We start from the raw sequence: 21,047 nt of genomic DNA, 5'->3' as shown, positions 1-21,047 counted from the left end.
TAGAACTTCCCTTCCCCCCTGACAGTACAGGTCACATTAACTAATTTAAATTCAAACAATTATTATGAGAAAGAATCTTCAGTTCTCAAAACAAAATTGTGAATAACCTTGGTTCTCAAGCTTAGCAGCTTCCCACCTGCAAATGCACATTCCATTCTTCCCCTCTCCCCCACTATGTCTGTAGGCAAGCGAGAAACAGAAGTGGCTGAAACACCATGAGGTTTCTTTGAAGCTTGATATAGGCAGTTTATGTCTGAAGAACAAAAATGGCTAGTTCCATAAACATCAAAATATCAATGTATTTCAGGTGTTTCTGATCTTGAACATCATAACATAAATTTTAAATAAGCTTAATAGAAGAGACTATATGTCACTCAGGAATGAACTGTGGTGTTCTTGGTAGTCTGTAGACATTTCATTACCTAACTAACATCATTGGCATGAATGAATGTGAGGTTACTCCTATTTCTTTCTATCTATCTATCTATCTATCTATCTATCTATCTATCTATCTATCTATCTATCTATCTATCTATAATTGAATCTGTCCATGTGTTGTGAGATTTAGGAATTTTCATCATGTCTTCTGGCTGTTAGTTGGTGTTTATGGATGTCCTCTGCTAGTCTTCTGCCAGCCCCCTTTACAGTGGCTGTTGCAGTCCTTGCACTGAATATTGTAGAAGCTGCCTCTTTTTTCGTCTTATGGGAGTACTGGGTCTTTTGATTTATTTGAGATGTTTTGGAGGATTTTGCTTGATTTGATTTGGCTAGAATGATGCCAAGTGGTTTTAGTAGCCTGCTGGTTGTTTCTAAAATGTTTTTGATATATGGGGAAATTGTCCTTTACATAGGTTGAATTAATTATGCTCTAGTGGGTTATGTACTCCCTTTTTTTATAAAGTTGCATGGGTAGAGAGAGAGAGACAGAACTTAATAACTACTTTTTCCCCTTTAGTTTTAACTCCCACAAAATAAAGATGCAGTGTTTCATTAGAAAAATTATTATACTTACTAACAGCAAATACAGGTATATTTTGCCACAATTGCCCGTGAACTGAGGTTCTTAAAATTGCTGTTAAGAATAGCTTTGAAAGCAAAGGAATGAGGAAGAATTTCAAATCACTCAAGGCATGCCTGCTTTTGAAGATCTACCTTATGAGCGGGAAGGGCTGTTTAACTGTGATTTTCTACTTTTTCAGTTAATACCTGTAAGAGTTGTTTCATTACTAATAAGATTTAATCAATTATGTAAAGAACCCACTGCAGACTTCCAGTTATAAGGGAAATAAACCACTTTCCTCTGGTGCATTGTAATTTTCTGAGTAAAATACACAGAAACTTTTCTCCCTGGTGATCACTGATATATAATGGTTCTAATTTGAAAATTATTTCACTTGCTGGAATATTTGTACCACTGATTTTTCATCTAAATTAATCTAGCTACAGATAATTAAATTTGTGCTTGGAGGAAATTAATTCCAGGAAGCTGCCAATACCTAAACAAGGGTTTTTTTCCCACCTTTCTTCCCCTGTTCAATTACCTCTTGCCATCACCTAATTTTTATCTAGTTTTGTTCTTCTTCTCTATTTACTTTTTTCTTGCTTTCCAAAGGCAACTGCCATCCCTTCACCCTATTTCCATTTATTTCTTCTTTTTCTTTCTCTTTTTCTGTCTCCTCCTCCTCCCCTTCCCTCAAAGGAGGAAGAAAAACAGTCTGTGTAAAAAAAATAGTTGGTATCTGCAGAGAAGATCAATTCATTTTATTTTATAGGAAGTTAATTTTAGTCAACAATTTGATTTTTAAAAAATCCAGTTCTTAAATACATCGTGTGTGTGTGTGTGTGTGTGTGTGTGTGCGTGCGCGCGCGCGAACATGCACACACATATATATACTAATGTATAACATTAAATATTACTGGATGAGAGTATTTCTAAAATTGTTTTAAGCTAGAAATGGCAGTGTTGATAAAATGAACTTTTGTCTTTTCTGTTTGGCTGAATCCATTATTCAGATATCAATTCAGCTATTACTTTTTCTTTGTCAACTACCATTAGGATATCTATTCTGTCTATCTATATCTATCTATTCTATATCTACTCACAATTCTTTTTCTTTAATGCTCATAAAATTATAGAGTTTGCAATTTAATCTTGAGATAGGCACAAGCAACATATCTTTATTCTAATATTACCTGAACTTCTTGGATGAAAAGTCTGCATTTTCTACAGAAAGGGTAAGAATACTGAGAAAAACAAGCAACCAAAAATATTTTTTGTTGAATGATGGTTGTTTAAATATTAATAAAAGTTGCAAAGACTGAACACTTCTATCTTTCAGATATACAGTTATTTCCCAGTAAGTCACTTTTATGAAATTCCTTTGATAGTAATAAGCTTCATTTTGACTACTTGCTATAAAATGTTCTAATAAAGGAGTCCTTTTCCCCCCAACAAATTGATTGGCATTACGTCTTGTGCTTTGATAGCTTGATAAATTCTTACTGTGTTCCACTGTTACCCCATCAAGAGCATCATCTTTTCTTGTGCTACTTTTGTAATTCTTGTATACCTCTGGCTTTAATAGCATTCCTTTAGAAACTTTTGTGATACCATAAAGAGAATTTAGAGATAAAAGTAACTTAAAATTATTACAATTTGTAATATCTAAGGTGTTCTCAGTATAATATCTTCCAAAAATGTTAATTGAAATCTGATTAATGCAGCTGATCTTTAGCTGATCATGGGGTTTCCCTATGGATTTATTTATCGAGTTTGGTAGCCAGATTAGATTCTCAATATCAGACGCTTTTTGATAAGCACATCCTCTGATCTGCTCATTCAGTGGCTTTATGAGGGCTGTCAGTATGGGGCAATGTTGCCCACAAATAGCATGGAGTTTATCTAAAGAATCTTGAGTCTCAGGCCTATTCCCGTTTGAAGTAGCATTCCTAGTCGGCTGGGTCCGAACTGGTGCATCATCTGTAATCTGATCTAGAGGGAGTATTCGATTGTTAGGTAATTTAAATTCAGCCATTGAGAATGCTGGGGAATAGCAGTTCAGCTCTGTGCAACCTTCTGAAGAAGTGTTGTATTCCTTCCTCTTATTTGGGCTGTTCTTGCATTTTGTATCTGGAACATCAGAAAAAAGTTCTGAATCACTATTATGAGGCATGTTGAAGAAATTGCTTTCATTGCCACAAGGCTTTGCCATATATTCCAAATCAGAAGATGATATTTCTTTCAATGCTGACCTTAGCTCCATATTCTGCAAATGAGAATAGAGAGCGTCACTACTATGATTGTCAGAAAAAGTATCAGCTGATGTTGTATCCATTTTGCCATACACTCCACTGTTATCAGGAGGTGATTTTCTTATTAAATGGTTTTCTTTAAGAAGCCATTTTCCTTTATCGATCAGTATCCCATCATCTTCAGTAATCTGGGCCTTAAACTCTTTGTGTTGGTTAGCATTTTGCAATGAACAGTCAGCATTATATGTTTCTTCCCCTTTAAGGCTGAATTCGGGGGTTGGCAAAATAGTATATTCATCACTGATTGCATTTAAATCATGGTTACCGTATGATATTAATGAAGAAGCTACTTTATTCTCAGGCCATCCATTATGAACTTGACCAAACAAAGGGATTTTATCATCGATTACATGTAAGGGAACTTCTGCATCTTTGAGTAGCATCTGACCCAAATATGGAGAACCAGGCTTGGAAATGGGTTTAAAGGCAGTTTCTGCCTTACCATAAAGTTGTTCAATAGTTCTTTTTACATAGCCTGTGTTGTAGCTTTTTTCATATATTGCTACATCCGTACTTTCATCAGACAAGTCACTAGAAGGCCTAGACCTGTAGTCACTTTCATCAGTTTCTGGTCGATAATCAGACAAATCAGACGTGCCAGGACTTCCAATGGTTTTTTTCAACTCCGAAGAAGCATTTGAATGAGATCCACCTTCAAGCTGATTTATTATTAATTTCACTCTGGAATTTTTATCCTCAGTATTGATTGGAATTTTATTAGATTCATAAAGGAAAGGTTGTGGTGAAGTTATTGGTAATTGCTCTGAAGTTTCCACTGAAGAATCATTTTCCTCTAGATTGTCCGTTGTAGAGTTTTCTACATGGTTCTCGTTTATAGTATTTTTAATAGCTGAAGTAAGATTCTTATCAGACTTTTCTCTTTCACATATTAATGCTATATATTTTTGCTTTTCTGAGCTATTTATTTCTTCATCGTCTAATTGTGATGTTTCTACATCAAAAATCCGCCCATTAGTAAGATCACTAGTGTTGAAAATAGAGATATTAGATTCTTCAAATAGCTCAGGTTTTTCATTATTTAATGATGGACCTAGGATTTTTTTCTCTAATTCTTGCAATGTAATAGACTCATTTTCTTCAAGAAAGTCTTCATTTGAAACCACATTTCCTGAATGTGCTTTAGTGTAGTTTAGATTCTGCATCATAATCATTTCATACATATCTGAATTTTCTGCTGGCCTGCTGCATGGTTTCTGTTCCTCACAGTTGCTCTGTAACTTTTCTGCTACCTCTTTCACATCTAAAATTTCTTCAGAATTTAAACTGTCATTCAGAATTAAATCCTTGTTTGGTTTTTCTTGTTCTTCAGCAACTGGTATATTTTTAGTTTCAATCTGAGCAATATTTTCTTGAAAATTTGCTAATTCCTGTTTTTCTATTTGCACCCCGGAGAATATCAAGCAGTTTGCTGTGCAATCCTGCATGTCAGAAGCAGCTGTCATTAAATTTTCATCTTCTTCTTTAGCCACAATCTGTTTCAAATATTGCGATAGCATAAAGATTTCTGAACAACTGCAACTAGTTTCTACCATCTCATCCTTATTTATAAAGGGCAAACTTTCTTTCAGGTTTAGTAGAAGCCAAACTAGCAGGAGATTGGAAGGAGATCCAAGGAGAGAAAAAGAAAAAATATCTGAAAGACAATTTAAATTTTTGAGGCATCCTATTTTGGTTTTTTCAAAATTGAAAATTGCTGATTTCAACTTATGTAGCAAAAGACTATTTTTGCAATATTCCTGTGCCTCAATCCCTGGGATAGATTCAGGATCAACTTGAGCATTTATTTCAGAATTACATCTTGCACGATCAGTTTCTTCCTGAAGCTTTTTATTATATTTATGTGCAATATCACAGATAGAAAGTTTTGCTTTTTCCTGGATATCTGATGGCATCATACATTTATCTTCATCTTTCAAGACGCCATCAACATTTCTTAAACAATCTGTGTGTGTTTCATATAATTCTTTAAGTGATTCTTCCAAAACTTGCACTTCATTAAGATTATTTAACATACTCTTCAGTTGATCTTCAGGAATATTATTGCTCCCAGTTTCTTTACTTCCTTTATCTAAGACTGTTTTTCCTATCAGGTGATGTGGGGTTTTGTTCATCGTGTTTATAGGAGCCCAGTGTTTAGAGGGCCTCACAGCCTTTGGATGTACATTTCGCAACCAGGTTTGAATGTAGTTTTCAAGAGACTGTTTTGTAATCTCATTTGTAAAGTCTGAATGCCCCAAAGTATCCGACACTTTCATTTCATCCAATACTTTGTCTATACTGCCTGTAGCACTTTTAGATTTTTTCTTCTTTTTCACTTCTTTGTGTTTTGAGGATGATTTTATCAAGTTGTTTGAAATAATCTTTCCCTTTTTATCTTCTGCCTTCTGACCCTTTCCTAAATCAGTTAAAGGCTTTAGTGAAGCAGGTGGTCGTTCTATTTTATTAAGAGCTTTACATGTCCCGTCTTTAATCTGTTCAAATTCATGTTTTGTGTTATCCTTTATTAATAGTAGATCTTCAGCTTTCATAGATTTGCTATTTTGGTGGGACAACTGACTATTTAGATTTTTCTTTATCTTATCTTCTAATTCATTCTGCTGGGATGTGATTGAAACCTGGCTATATAAATCACCTCTGGTGTTTACAGTTTTAATAGCACCATCAGAGTTTCCAATAGGAAATGCAAGCCCTCCTTTATGAACTGCTAACTGGGTTGGGGAATGATTCGTTTCTCTTGTGTTATGAATTGTGCAGGTGTTTACTTTATTCTCTGTATTTCCTTCACTGGAAATGTCATATGGGTCCTTTGGGAAACTTACATTTTGTTTCATAATATCTAAAGAAAATTTATTCTTTTTCTTCTTCTTTTTCTTTTTCTCACTAGATGATGTAGCTTGGCTTTCATCAGAAAGGACCGTAGCAGTAATGCAACCAGATCCTGGTACCATAGGAGTCGTTTGAGCACATTTACAAATTGTATTATTGCTTTTAAGAGGCAATGATGAGGAACAATGGTGAATTTGACATTGGTCATATATCATTTCTTTACTTTTTGACTGAGACCATTCTGAATGGTTGTTGAAGGAACTTAGTTCTTGTTCTACAGCATTACATTTATTAGATAAACATGGTCTAGATGTATTATTCCTCTTTACCAAAGATAGTCCTTGTCCAATACTAGAATAATTTTCAGGTGTTAAACTGTTAGGTAATCCTTTCTCTACAACTGATTTCTCCAAAACATTCTGTAGTAAGTCATCCTCTTCAGGCAGATCAGAGGACTTTTTAATTGTGTCTTTACTCAGCATCTGTTTCTCCTCTTGCTCAGTCTGAGTTTGATTCAGTGTATGATTATTGCATACACCACTAATTTGGGGATTAGTAAGGTTTGTTATTTGGCTGCTAGCATGAGTAATCATGCAGTGCTTAGATTTGGTTTTGCCATTGTCCATTTCTTCACTGATAGAAAATTGACCTAGCATCTTTTTTTGGACAGTTGTGTCTGATACCACTGTAAGACTTTCAACCAATGCTTTCTTTTGTCTGACTTTTATAGGCCCAGGAGTAGCAGGTCTATGGAAATCAAGTTTAAGATCATCATTTCTTTCCTGTCTCAACTCTGTGTTCATCAATGGATCCTGCCAGATGTCATAAGTGTTAGTTTTATATTGATTTGAGGAATTTTGATCGATCATTTTTGTACAGATTTGTTGCATTGGGGCATCCTTTTCAGGGATGCTGAACTCCTCTGTGGGATTTTTATATGTCAAAATATTTAAATCAGATACTTGATCTTCTGGAATGACTGCTGAAGTGCCAGCATGAGTAACAGTAGTGGTCCACTTTATAGTTTCCTTTTTTTTAATCTTGAATCGAACTCGCATCTCAACTGTCATACTGCCATCTTGATTAAGATGAACAGACTTTTCAATGTCATCAGTGAAATGCCCCATAGGGGAATCTTCATCAGCATGCAAACAATTTTTTACTGTGCCCATGTCATTGTCAGGTATAAAAGAGGAATCTGAGTTGTTATCATTGCTGTATTCCTTATACGAAGAAGCAGAGAACATCTTGGTTCTGGATCTTGAATCTATCTGAATCCCGCTCACTTTCAAGCAATTTATTGAAAGTACCCAACATGACAAGGTTAGATTAAAAGTGCAGAAGACAGTCATCCAGCATAATCATCCATAAAAATAGCAGCAGACAGGTAGCAAACAAGCAAAAAAACACAAAAAAATGTTGTTAGTACAAAACATGCAGATAACATTAAATTAGGCAAAAACAAACAAAAGCATTCCTAATATAACAGGGCTGAGTATACACTGAAATTCCTTTTTGTTAATTTAGCAACTGTGAGATGCACTACTATATAAATTGATATAATAAAACAAATTATTATATAATATTCATCAAAATTTTATAGCTATTCAGCAAAGTAGATTGGGATGAAACAAAGTGATTGACACGTGACTGCTGGTAATGTTCAGTCCGGTCTTTGTGTTTTGCCGTTTTTATATATATAAAAACAGGCCAAAGATATCCTGTTTTTTGAAGACAACAAAAGACATTTCACATTCTTTCAATTTCAAAGTGGAGAGTGAAAGCAAGTTAAATTATTTCACCTAAAGCTGAAAATAACACTGTTGTCTGCCTTTCTCTGTTTCCCCAACGCCCAGGCTAAATCAGCAGCAACAGCCTATTAACTAACTAACCATTTGTTATCTTTTTCATGATACCCAAAATTAGTTTCCCAAGCTGGCCAAATTGTTCTACCTAATACTAAGGCTGACCTTATCAATAATTTAAAAGAATGGGGAAAAGTGGGGAAAATTTAAGGAACTTACTTTTTCTGCTCTCTGACTTGAGGTTTGCTTGGGGGTGAACACGACTGGAGACCCCCGGCAGTCTTGCAGGCAATGAATACCTACGAGGATCATAATTCCCTGCCTTAAAGGGTTCTCTCCCTGCAGCCACAACAGCTCCAGAACACAATAGCAGACCCTGAAGGTTGGAAACCTGAAAAAGAAACAACTGATAAATAAATTAACTCTCTTTTTAGATCATTTCCCCAACCTTTCTGTCTCATATGTAGCTATTGGAAAATATCCCCCAAATTCATTGGTTTCATTTATACAGTCACTTTGTAGAGTGTCACAGGTAGCATATTAAATAAACAAACAAATAAAGCGTATTTAACCCCGTTACTAAATTAACCCATACTTTGGGCTGGCACAAAACCCTGAATTGTAAACTAACAATTGGTTAGGCTTGCACACCATATCCAGTGGTGGTGGTAGGGTGGTGATGGGAGGAAATAATATAAATACAAACCTAGTTTAAGCACATTGGATATATGCCTCCTTTATCTTCTAGTATTGCACAGACACACATCATAAAGAGAAAGAAAATCCCTTGCAGCCTTAGCCACAATCTGTGCGCTTCCTTCTCTTGGACTTTTGGACAAAGATTGCATTACTGCAACTGTGGTCTTCTTGCTTTATTTGGTCGGACACTTATTTTTACATTGCATCCTCCTGTTCCTTTCCTGATCACCTCTACTCAGTGGTGTGCTGGTAAATGTTTAAGAACAGGTACTGTGGCTTCATTCCAATTCCAATTCCAAAGAAAGGCAGTGCCAAAGAATGTTCAAACTATCGCACCATTGCACTCATTTCTCATGCTAGTAAAGTCATGCTTAAAATCCTACAAGCTAGACTTCAGCAGTATGTGGATCGAGAACTACCAGAAGTGCAGGCAGGATTTCGAAGAGGCAGAGGAACTAGAGATCAAATTGCCAACATACGCTGGATCATGGAGAAAGCTAGGGAGTTCAAGAAAAACATCTACTTCTGCTTCATTGACTATGCTAAAGCCTTTGATTGTGTGGATCATAACAAACTGTGGCAAGTTCTTAAAGAGATGGGAGTACCAGACCATCTTATTTGTCTCTTGAGAAACCTATATGCGGGCCAAGAAGCAACAGTGAGAACTGGACACGGAACCACTGATTGGTTCAAAATTGGGAAAGGAGTCCGGCAAGGCTGTATACTGTCGCCCTGCCTATTTAACTTATATGCAGAGCACATCATGAGAAAGGCAGGGCTAGATGAATCAAAAGCTGGAATTAAGATTGCCGGAAGAAATATCAACAACCTAAGATACGCAGATGATACCACTCTAATGGCAGAAAGTGAAGAAGAACTAAAGAGCCTCTTGTTGCAGGTGAAGAAGGAGAGTGCAAAACTTGGGTTGAAACTTAACATTAAGAAAACCAAGATCATGGCATCTGGCCCTCTCAATTCCTGGCAAATAGATGGGGAAGAAATGGAGGTAGTGACAGATTTTATTTTCCTGGGCTCCAAGATCACTGCAGATGGGGACTGTAGCCAAGAAATTAAAAGACGCTTGCTCCTGGGGAGGAAAGCCATGGCAAATCTAGACAGCACACTAAAAAGCAGAGACATCACCCTGTCAACAAAAGTGCATATAGTCAAGGCTATGGTCTTCCCAGTTGCAATGTATGGCAGTGAAAGTTGGACCATAAGAAAGGCTGAGCGCCAAAGAATTGAGGCCTTTGAACTGTGGTGCTGGAGAAGACTCCTGCGAGTCCCTTGGACCGCAAGGCGATCAAACCGGTCAGTCCTAGAGGAGATCAATCCTGACTGCTCTTTAGAAGGCCAGATCCTGAAGCTAAAACTCAAGTACTTTGGCCACCTAATGAGAAGGAAGGACTCACTGGAGAAGAGCCTAATGCTGGGAAAGATCGAGGGCAATAGAAGAAGGGGACGACAGAGAATGAGGTGGCTGGATGGAGTCACTGAAGCAGTAGGCGTGAGCTTAAATGGACTCCAGAAGATGGTAGAGGACAGGAAGGCCTGGAGGAATGTTGTCCATAGGGTCGCGATGGGTCGGACACGACTTCGCAGCTAACAACAACAACAACTGTGGCTTCATTGCTACCACAGCATCAGTAAATACAGAACAGCAAGTGGAGTCTGCTGTCAGCCAGCTCACAAAATTCCAGAATTCCATCAGCTTTTGAGAGGCGTCTTCAGCACACCACAGCCTCTGCTTCAAGGTTTTCCGTTTCTCAGGATGATCTATTATTCTTAACTTCTATTAGCATTGCTCTATTTTCCACTTGCTACCCATCTCTACTTCCTTTAAATCTCCCTGGGAATCAGAAAAAATCTACAGAAAACTAGGCTGAGTAACTGAAATATTGTCATTTGAAATTTTAAAAAAACTTTTATAAACCCATGGTGTATGTCAGCAAGAATGTGTCTAGCAGGTAGTTATCTGTAAATGCTGCAATGCTGGTAAGTATCAGGCTATCCATCCCTAATATGAAAGAAAAGTTCATGTAACAATGAAAGCTTTTAAATAAAATGTTACAGCCCTAATCATAATTAACATTTAAAAAAGATTTTACAGCCCTAAATCATAATTAAAATCCATCTCTTCTATAATCACAGCACTAGCATTTTTCTTGTTTGACAAAGAAATATTGATATTAAATATTCATCAAAGCTTTACCACAGCCATTTTGGGAAAAGAACTTAAAATATTTCAACTATGTTTTTTAAATAGCAGAAATCTGCTGGAAGGCAGCAGGCAGGGAAACGTTTAAAGATAGCTAGCTCCTCTGCCTGCCCATATCTGTTCACTCCTATGAAATCATAAGGAATGTATTTGTTTCCAGGTGTGTGTGTGTGTGTGTGTGTGTGTGTGTGTGTGTGTGTACTAAAAAACATGGAATTATTTGCAGTTGGAACTCAAGGTTACAGCTTTGGAACTGTCATTAGGGTTTAGCATCACAATCAATATAACTTTTCAAAATTTTAATAAACTGCAATGTTTATCAATGTGAGCCTAAATATATATTAGATACAAAAGCATGAAACAAATCCCCAAATAATTTCAATTTTAAAATGAACTTTAAAAAGCTGTTATTCCTATACAAGTGATGGAAAGAGGCAAAACAGCTTCACTTTTCTCCTTCGTGCTTTCTCTTTTTTTAAAAAAAACTGCACAGAAGTCTATAATACACAGAATTATATTCAATTTTAATGCACAACAATACATATAACAATAATTTGCACTGAAAATCATTGTTTTTCTATGTTACAAGATGACTCTAAATGATTGACAAAAGGACTCATTTCTGTGCTTCCTTTCTGGGGCAAAATAAAGATGTGGTTAGGGGAAATAGAATTGCTTCAGGTCTTTGTAGGGAAAAAAAACAAAACAATACGTCTCATGAGAAGTCTAAGCATAGTATAGCCTTTAAGAGATTATGAGGTAGCTAATTGCAAGTAGTAAGATTGAGGACACTCCTGTAGATGCTCTGGAAAAGCTCCTTAACAAGAGTACACAGTTGAAGGAGAACAGGATGGTGCAGATTAAAGCAAGACTAGTTCTTTGCATATACCAAGACTTCCTTACTTTGTACTTCTAAGATATCCCTGTTCATGTTTAATACTGAAGCATCTAGTAATAACTAGGGAATACAGGACGATGTAACTCAGCGTTTTAAATGTAAAAGACTTGGAAAAGTGGCAGACTACTTTTCTTGATCTGTGTGGTGAAAAATTTAATAATAAATTTGTTGTAGAGTCACTTGTTTTGTGAGATGGGCAGTAAACAGACAAATAAACAAAGAAGAGAAACATATTATGTGGATGCTGATATGTAAGAAGGTGACCTACTAGTAACAAAAGCTGAGTAAAACTTATTTATTTTACTCGTTTGCCGCCCAGCTCGTTACCGTATTAAATATGTTTTTAATACAATTAGAAAAAATGGTTGACCTCTCCATAAGCTTCAATTTCAATACTTGCTATAAAAGTTAAGTGACAATGTCCCACCTTTTGATGGCCTACTTTGACAGTAAAAGCACATCTACTAAAGAGGATTTCATCAGAGATATTGTCTGACTCACAAGAAGTCTCTCTCCCAACCCCACAAACAGAAAAAATGTTTGATGCTCATCATAGTTAACTTACCTTTCTCCCATCTGTAGTATATAATTTCAACACTGAATACTGCATTGATTCACTGATGTGGTCCAGAAAGACCTCAAAATTTTGTGTGTTCTTCTTACCCAAGACAATTGTGCACCGAATTTTTGCATTGCCATTTCTGAAAACAAGCAACTTCTTAGGGGTGCTGAGTCGTACAGTGCTACCTTGTTGGAACCCTTTGCTGTCTTTGGTTAACTGTACAGCCTTACGGCGAGCACTGATGGGCCTGCTAATTTGCCATGGCAATGGCTTTCTTCTGGCCACCTCCAAATTAATGGGTTTGATTTTTTTTTGTTGGGAGCAAATGTATGACTTTCCATCTTCAAGATCTTCCAGATTGTTGATATTGTGCACCCCCCTCGGTGTAGCAATATTCCTTACTCCAAAAGGCAGCGGAACTTTTCTTGACAAGTTGTCAAGCAGAGCATCAAATGATCTGAAAGAGCGGCTATTGACAACCATTTTGATTCCATTAAACTGTGGATCTCCACTCTTATAAAAGCAGATCCTTTTGGCCACACTAGGTTCGATGACATTGGATGGGCGCACAGATATAGACTGTTCACTCTGTGAACTGTGAGGTTGGATCACTGAGTTGTTGGTTGAAGATGTTTTACTCATTCTAAAAGCAATCTGGAAATAGAGAGGCAAGAAGTCAATGTTTTCTTTCACAATCCCAAGAACATTTCCCTAATTTACGTATAGCCAAAAAAGGAGATTTTAACAAAAGCAACAAACAGTCATTCTTGCCAAGATCAATGATTTAAATAGGTCCATAAATTTGGTTATCTCCAAATTTCACAAAGACTGGTAGGATCTAGCTAATATCTTTACTTGCAGATTTTATTACCTATTAAAATTATATACAGTTGTGTCCATTTCAAAATCCAATTTAACTTGGTACAAAGGCTGCTTTTTATTCATCTGATTAAATATTTCATACTGTTTAATTTCTCTTGGGCTTCCTTAATATGTTGTTCAGTTTTTCACAGAATTCAGATGGACTTATTGTTGAATGGTATCCGGCAAGAGGAAAACTCCACCTCACCCAGGAGAAATGACCTGTGCTCCCAAGCCACTTTTTGAAAACCAGTAAAGAAGGTAAAAAATCTGGCTCCAAATTTAGAAGATTCTGTTCTTCAAATATAATTGTGTATCCCCAAATCTCACCTTCTGATATCTACCTTTACCTATCTAACCTTTAGTCTCTCCTTCTGCCTCCCCACCCCTTGTTTATTAAATTATTAATTAAGTAGAGTATATTAGGAGTGCCAAGATTTGCCCAGTATTCAAAATGGAAAAAAAGATTATTTAGCAAGAGACATTCTGAAGGTTTACTTAAACAACAACTCAGTCCCCTACAGTCTCTATCCAAACTACGCTGAAATAACATTGGGTTTGACTCTATCCTATCTACAGAACACAACAGAGATAGATAGATAGATAGATAGATAGATAGATAGATAGATAGATAGATAGATAGATAGATAGATAGATAGATAGATAGATAACCTTTATTGTCATTTTCTACTGTGGGCACAATGGCACACATTAAAAATGAAATTGCTTGCTCTCAAAGTGTACACATACATAACACACATTTAAACATACTATATACATATGTTGTATAGACCTACATTCTTACATATAAGTAACATATAAATATTAATCACTGTCCATTTTGAATACATAATGGAAGGAGGAATCTTTAGAGTTCACAAGGTTAATACTCTATGGAACAAAACTGTGACTGAATCTGGATGTTCTGCTTCGGATACCACAGAGCCTCCTCCCAAAAGGTAAAAAGGAAAACAGGTTGTGAAGAGGATGTATAGTGTCCCAGACAATCTTATGGACCCTGCTCAAGCAATGCTTATGTGCTATGTTCTGGATGGAAGGGAGGGAACTGCCAATAATCTTTTCAGCTATCCTCACCACTCTCTGCACCACCTTCCTGTTGGAAGCAGTGATACTTCTAAACCAGACTGTGATGCTGTATGACAGGATGCTTTTGATTGTCCCTTTGTAGAAAATGGTAAAGATAGGGGAAGAAAGATGTGCTTTTCTCATGCGACACAGAAAATGCATGCGCTGCTGTGCCTGCTTCACCAGTGTCTCGCTATTGAGCGACCAAGCCAGCCTACTTGTTAACTGCACACCCAAGAATTTGATGCTGGTAACCATTTCCACAGGTGAATCATTAATGCACAAAGAAGTGTGGCTGTGCCCGCCTTAAGCAGAACTTAATGGGGAGGTTCAGCTGCCACCCTCAGAACATCACCACTAGGGCTGGCTTACTCCACAGCAGAATACAGTACTCCTGTATGGTTCAACAGCTGCCATACTAGTACGCTAGACACCAGACTCAATGAAATCATGAGAGTTATAAGCAGATGCATTAAAGCCACCCCAACTTTCTGGCTTTCTGTTTCGAGCTATATAGCACTGCTAGCTTTACAAAAGCAAAATGCATTAGTGAGAGAATACAGACAACATATGAACAATTATGAACAACTCACTCCAACCACTGCACACCCACCTTCATCATTTATCCAGCGGAAGGTTCAAATCTAGGAAACCCACCAGTTAAGCCAACATCTGCTTAACAAGTTTAACACTGATTCTGAATGGAAAGCCAAATGGATTGTTGAAAGCCCAGTAGAGGTAGATATTTAAATCATCCTATGCAAAAGGTACCAGTTTTTGAACTACCGCACCAGCAATGGACAACCTTGAATCAGATTTGCACCTCATACAGCACATCTTCCCCTCAGTGTAACTGCAGGGTCCCAGACCACATCTTGGGCATATACCAGTCAAGTATCTGGTTTTTTTTCCTCACATAAATGATGCTGCGCTTCAATGGTTAGATGGCATAGACATTGGTATCTGAATGTAGATCTTTTTTAACATTCATATTTTACTACGTGTTTAATCTAGGTGAAATGTCAATATATATTGAATATCCATGTATGTACACCATATACTAAATAAATAAATTCACCTAATAAAGATGATACAGTAGCTAGAACCAAAGCTGTACTATATGCATTTCCTTTTTTCCTGAATTTCCCACCTTTTAGATTCATTGAACAGCCCAAAGTTCTAGTATTATGAGAAAAAGTCATACATACTTTGCATTACAATACTAAGAAGCAACAGCATGATTCAAGCTTCAACGTGAACTGAAGTTAGAAACATCTTATCAAAAAGTAAAACATTTTTTTTATTTTATTTTTTTAGCCATGATCAGGGGTAGGCAACCTTGGCTCTTTTATGACTCGGGGATTTGAACTCACAGAATTCCTAAGCCAGCATAGCTGGCTCAGAAATTCTAGGAGTTGAAGTCCCCAAGTCATAAAAGAGCCAAGGTTGCCTACCTCTGGCCTTGGGGCAGATGTTGTAAATATAGATGCATTATGTTTGATTTGTAATCAATTGGGCAATCCTATGCACACATATTTGGAGGTGATTTTAGGATTGCACTTTGATTTCTGTATATCAAATATTTAATTGCAGGTCATAGAGGTATTATAATGATGTATGGCACTGATACCTTTTGATCCACAATTATCATTCCTAAATATTAAAAAGTAGCTACTCTTTGAAATGATCTTTGGAATTTAAAAATGTACCATAAAATAATTACTGGAATAATATGCTGAACATTTTAACACAGGAAATAATTTTCTTAACATCAAACAATTACAAAAGCTAGACCAGTGTTTCATAATACTTACTTAGGGTTATACCTAATATGAAATAAATCCTGGTCTTCTTTTTTTGAAGAACAGCTCGAAAATAATTGAAGCTCCCTACTAATTCTCAGATTAGCCTTTCTTACACAGAAAACAAGCAGTACTCTATAAATTAAGTAAAAACATTCCATGCTATCTTTTGACTTTTAGTTTAACTCTAGCACATTTTTTCTTTAATTTTTATTTTTATTGGAAAAAATTCTGAAACACTGAAGCACCGATAGAAAAAAATCCTTTGCCATGCATTTTTCCCATTAGTATTCTATTATCTAACACTTTCCTCTGGTTGTGAATTATCTTCCGGAACTGAAGTTCAATATTTTGGTTTTTAATATCATTATTCCAGCTTGTAGATTATAAATTCTGGGTCATTTTCATCCCCATAATAAATTCTTTTGATAAGTATATTCAGCTAGCCAAATAATGAGAGATGATTCCAAGAGCAATAATTCCAGGTGTCCTTGCTCTTAGTGGAGCAATTGAGTCTATATCATCCAATTCTATGGTTTTCTCTCTTTGTGGCTCTATCCAGCTTGCCATAGATTCCTTCCACCCAGTGAAAAGGCAGCATCAAGAAGAGATGACAACCAAGCAACTGCATTTGATCACTATTTCTACAGATACAGAGGATTATAATGCCTTATATATGTAACATGCTGGTCTCCAGATGGCATCTGTTCTATCTAATTACTACTAAATGTATAATCAGATCTGAAGCTTCTCCTCTTAGACAGGATTATAACAAGCCTGCCTTGCTAACTGTACAGGAGGCATAATAAAAGCACAGCAGATATGCATCAGAGTTCTTAACTGGTTGCCCCCATTTTTTTAGGATATATTTTTACGCTTTGTTAAGCTGACTGTAGAGCTTGTGGGTTTTTTTTCTTTTTAGGCCACACTTTCCCAATGAAATAAATGCTCAGGACTGACGCATTGATAAAATACTGATTAGTAATAATAGAATTACTTGCTGAGATTGGCAACTAGGGAAGGGAAGGGAAGGGAAGGGAAGGGAAGGGAAGGGAAGGGAAGGGAAGAGAAGAGAAGAGAAGAGAAGAGAAGAGAAGAGAAGAGAAGAGAAGAGAAGAGAAGAGAAGAGAAGAGAAGAGAAGAGAAGAGAAGAGAAGAGAAGAGAAAAACCAATAATCAATTACAAAAGGAAGTTTACTTGGAACAGCTTACATCCTGTGATGGTATCTTTAACACCATCAAACAACATCATCTGCCTATCCTGGGTCCTTGGGAAGGACTTGATAGGCAGGTAAAAATGCCAAATTCTGTCTAAACATCTGATTGACTGTGCAACTAACCATAATAATAGCAATTACATATGAGATTCATTACAAATTCATAACAAGTTCATTAAAGTACTCCATCTAAAATAATAATTTCATACCCAAAATAGCCCAGGCAATACTATGCAATAGATGTGTTCTATTCTGTATGTTCAAAACATGTATTAACTACTGGAAATTATTTTTAAATATAAGTCAGATATGCTACCTTTGCATGATTACAAATTTTAAGTTTCCTTTTCAATAAGATGACCCTTTTCAATAAGATGTTGCACTGAACGTTCTGATAAACATTGGAGTCTGTATCCTTCTCTTTTAATTTCTTTGCAGAACATGAAGTTCCAGGAATTTCCACAGTGACCTTACAACCATTTGTTGTGCTCGTGCAACATGCTTAATTGGGCTAAACTGGGATTAGCATATTGTGTGAGCATTGTAATCAGTCAGCACTGAAGTTGGAGGGTAAAATCCAAAGCCCAGGGTGAGGAGTCAGGTTAAACTAACTTGCCCAAACAGTGTATCATCTGAACAGCAGTTTCATATTTGGTTTTCTTATCCCAGGGAAGTAGCATGCTGGGTCAGGGTCAGATGTGTCATCTGAAAACAACCATTGGCTACTGGACAGGTCATTTTATACATGGAAATGGTATCACCAGACATTAGATGCCACAATAAATCTCATCATGGCTTAGTAAAACGTAAAGTATGGCTTGCATCTTAGCATTAGATAAAAACAGCCAACATGATTCATTCTATTTTTATATTGATTGAATCAATTCAATATCTGTCTTGTATGTATCTTGAACTACTCTGGGGAAATGCTATATGGTGGAGTAATCTTGGGTAAGTGTAAACAATTCAGCTTTTAAAAAGAAACTTCTGGTATATTTTTCTATAAAAATATCTTCATAGATCTAACCACATCTTGACATACAATCCATAGTCAAGGAAGACACACTTTCTAATGGGATGTGCACATTTAGAACTTTAAGAATGTATGTCATTGAATGCTTCCACAAAATGATTGTCATGGATAGTTTTTTTGTCCCTTTCACAATATGGTTACTATGGTCAGCAAGGCCAATCCCAGAACACTGATTTCACTGATATTCATGATATATTGGATTCAGTACATCTTATTCTCTATCCTTCAGATATTCTTCCAATGCCCCTTTTCCTTCAACTGTCTGGTGTACTTGCAACATTGCATGCTCACCTATGCTCCCTGATAAATACAAGCTGTCAACATCACTGCAAGAATGAAGAATATTTTTTTGTTGTAATTTAACTGATAACAACATACATCTTGAATCCATTCCTTATCCTTAAGAACATAATTATCTGGATATTGGTTACCCAGATACACTATGCTTAGCCTGGAAGCTTGTGGGAAGCAGGGCGATGGGAAGAATTGATTAATACAAATTTATTTATTTGTTAGACATCCTTCATAAGGAGCACAAAGAAGCATACAAAACATCCCCTCCTCCATTTATCCTCACAACAGACCTCTGAGACAGAAAGAGAAAAGTGACTGGCTCAAAGTCATTGAGTGAATTTTGTAGTTCCGGATATAGTTGAACGTGTCCAGAATATATAGACACCGACCCTTGGCCATGCCCACTTCGATCCCAGCCAACCGTTGCCGCCGAACCACAGTGGGCTTTCCTCTTCTACTAGCCCTCTGCCTGAATTTGTCCACAACCAATGGCCCTCCAGCCCTCCACTCCCACCCCTTCATCCTGGCTCATTCCCTGAGGCACAGTTTCATGTGGGCATTTTGCTGCATTGGATAAGTAGCCACCAGCCAATCAGGCAGTTGGTGGCAGTAATGGTGCTGGGGGTGCAGTGCACAATTAGCAGAGGGCAGGGTGATCATGGGGACTGTGGGGGGGCAGTGCACAATTGGTGGTGGGCAGGGAGATAGTGGGGACTGTGGGGTGCAATGAGTTAGGCCCCATGATTGCTTCGCCCACCATTCATTGCATACTGCCTCCCACAGCCCCTACAATTGTCCTGCCCACCACCTATCATGAACAAAGTGGGTGTGGCCAAGGGTTGGCACCTAAACATTCCATTCCGACTTGAAACTGGGTTTCCTGAATCCTAATACAATTGTGACCACTAACCATGCATTTCTATTGTTTAAGTAAAATTGTCTTTGAAAAATAGAGGAAACCGAGCTTGGCAGACATTATGTATAATGTCCATTCTGAAGTAGCAATTAACCCCTTGATCTTGTTTAAATAAATGTGGGTTAAGACCTCAATTTCTGATTTCAGTGGGATTTTTATTGCTATTCTATGTTATGTCTCAGTTTCCTTCAAATTAAAGTTACTGACAGTGGTTTTCTAAGTTTTCATTTTGAATGAATCATTCTATTACTCAGGAAAACTGTAGAGCATAGAATTGCATGCTTTTAAATACCTCCTACGCAGTATCTATCCTCCAATTTACACCTCCTGTTCAAGATTGTCCAAGGGGTCAATAATTAGTACGGCTTTTTTTATTAACATGTGAGTTACTCTATTAAAATACTGATAAAACAGCTAAATTAATATGGTTGACTTTGGGATACAAGAAATATCTGTACTTTGTCTCACATCACAGAATTCTGACTACCTTTAACCCGCTGAGGTTTTTTTAATTGGATCATTTGGTAAATTATGGACCTTGAAAAACTGATTCGGTTGGAAAGGAAAATATCATAATATAGAAAATCTAAGTTAGGTTTCTCTAAACATACCTAGCCTACTTAGTTTCTTTCACAGAAGCTTCCGAAAATCTGTATTTTTAACCATCCTTCTAGTTAAGATTTTAGTTAGCACATCATATTTGAGTTATTTATAAAAATAATAAAGGAGAGATATAAATAAAATAAAAAATAAAATAAAATAGACTTGCTGAAATGTGAACTTTTGAAATCATAATATAATAATGCTTGTATGCCCAGATATACAGATGTTTCTGGAGTTTCAGGCTACTATACATTAGTCCTCAAGCTGAACTTTGTGAGATCTTGGCTAGTAAGTTGAAGTCAAAGGAATATCAAGTCAGATAAACCTTAAGAGACTATCACTGGATCAAAAAGATCTTTTTTTTTTGTTTAATCTCTAGCCTTCCCTCTATAGCTGAGTCTAAGAGTTGTTTATGAAGGCCAACCTGAGAGCAAGAAAAAAAGAAAAGAATCAAATAATTAACATAAATGACAAATGATATATTTCTCTTACATAATTTTGCTTGAAAAAAATCAACAGGGTTCAGTAACACTGACAAAGGAATTAAAAAGAAGTGGAGCCTGGAGAAAAGCCTTGCTTAACACTGAAAAGATTTCAGTCTGGTCAGAACTCGAGTTGGCTGCCAGAAGTCATAACTCAGTATTATTCTGGCACTCTGTAGCAGATATCCAGAAGGAACAGAGATTTGCGTTTGACATACCAATCTCTGCTGAGGACTGGAAGAATTAATATCAGTGCTTGTTTGCTTCCACCCAACCAGTAAAGAAAGTGTCTTTAAACAGTAGTTTAGCAAACCCTAGAACTCCCCCCTTGGCCACCAGTCTCAGAAAAGGAGATACAGTCCATCATTAAAAGCTTAAAGAGCAATAAAGCCCCAGCTGAGGATTTTTTACC

The 21,047-nt window shown here is 36.7% G+C and overlaps 2 protein-coding genes across 2 annotated transcripts in view; both read right to left on the bottom strand.

Moving 5' to 3' along the window:
• LOC308666703 (lipoxygenase homology domain-containing protein 1-like) overlaps positions 1-21,047 on the bottom strand; it is a 226,928-nt gene that overhangs the window by 187,584 nt on the left and 18,297 nt on the right. Inside the window, exons 2-3 of the mRNA XM_081325599.1 lie at positions 12,345-12,995; positions 8,184-8,355 (exon numbers count right to left, since the gene is read on the bottom strand). Of these exons, the coding sequence (XP_081181725.1) occupies positions 8,184-8,355; positions 12,345-12,983 (811 nt within the window). The 5' untranslated portion in view covers positions 12,984-12,995. The remainder of the gene's footprint in view (positions 1-8,183; positions 8,356-12,344; positions 12,996-21,047) is intronic.
• LOC308665524 (oxygen-regulated protein 1-like) lies at positions 2,190-7,544 on the bottom strand (the record flags this gene model as incomplete). The annotated part of the gene is made up of 1 exon (XM_081323587.1): positions 2,190-7,544. Exon 1 carries the CDS (start codon positions 7,509-7,511, stop codon positions 2,190-2,192), a length of 5,322 nt encoding a protein of 1,773 aa, XP_081179713.1. The 5' UTR covers positions 7,512-7,544.

The sequence above is a fragment of the Vipera berus genome (assembly GCF_964194415.1).
Source record: "Vipera berus genome assembly, chromosome: 3".
Classification (NCBI taxonomy): domain Eukaryota; kingdom Metazoa; phylum Chordata; class Lepidosauria; order Squamata; family Viperidae; genus Vipera; species Vipera berus.
This window is presented reverse-complemented; position numbering and strand designations above follow the sequence as displayed.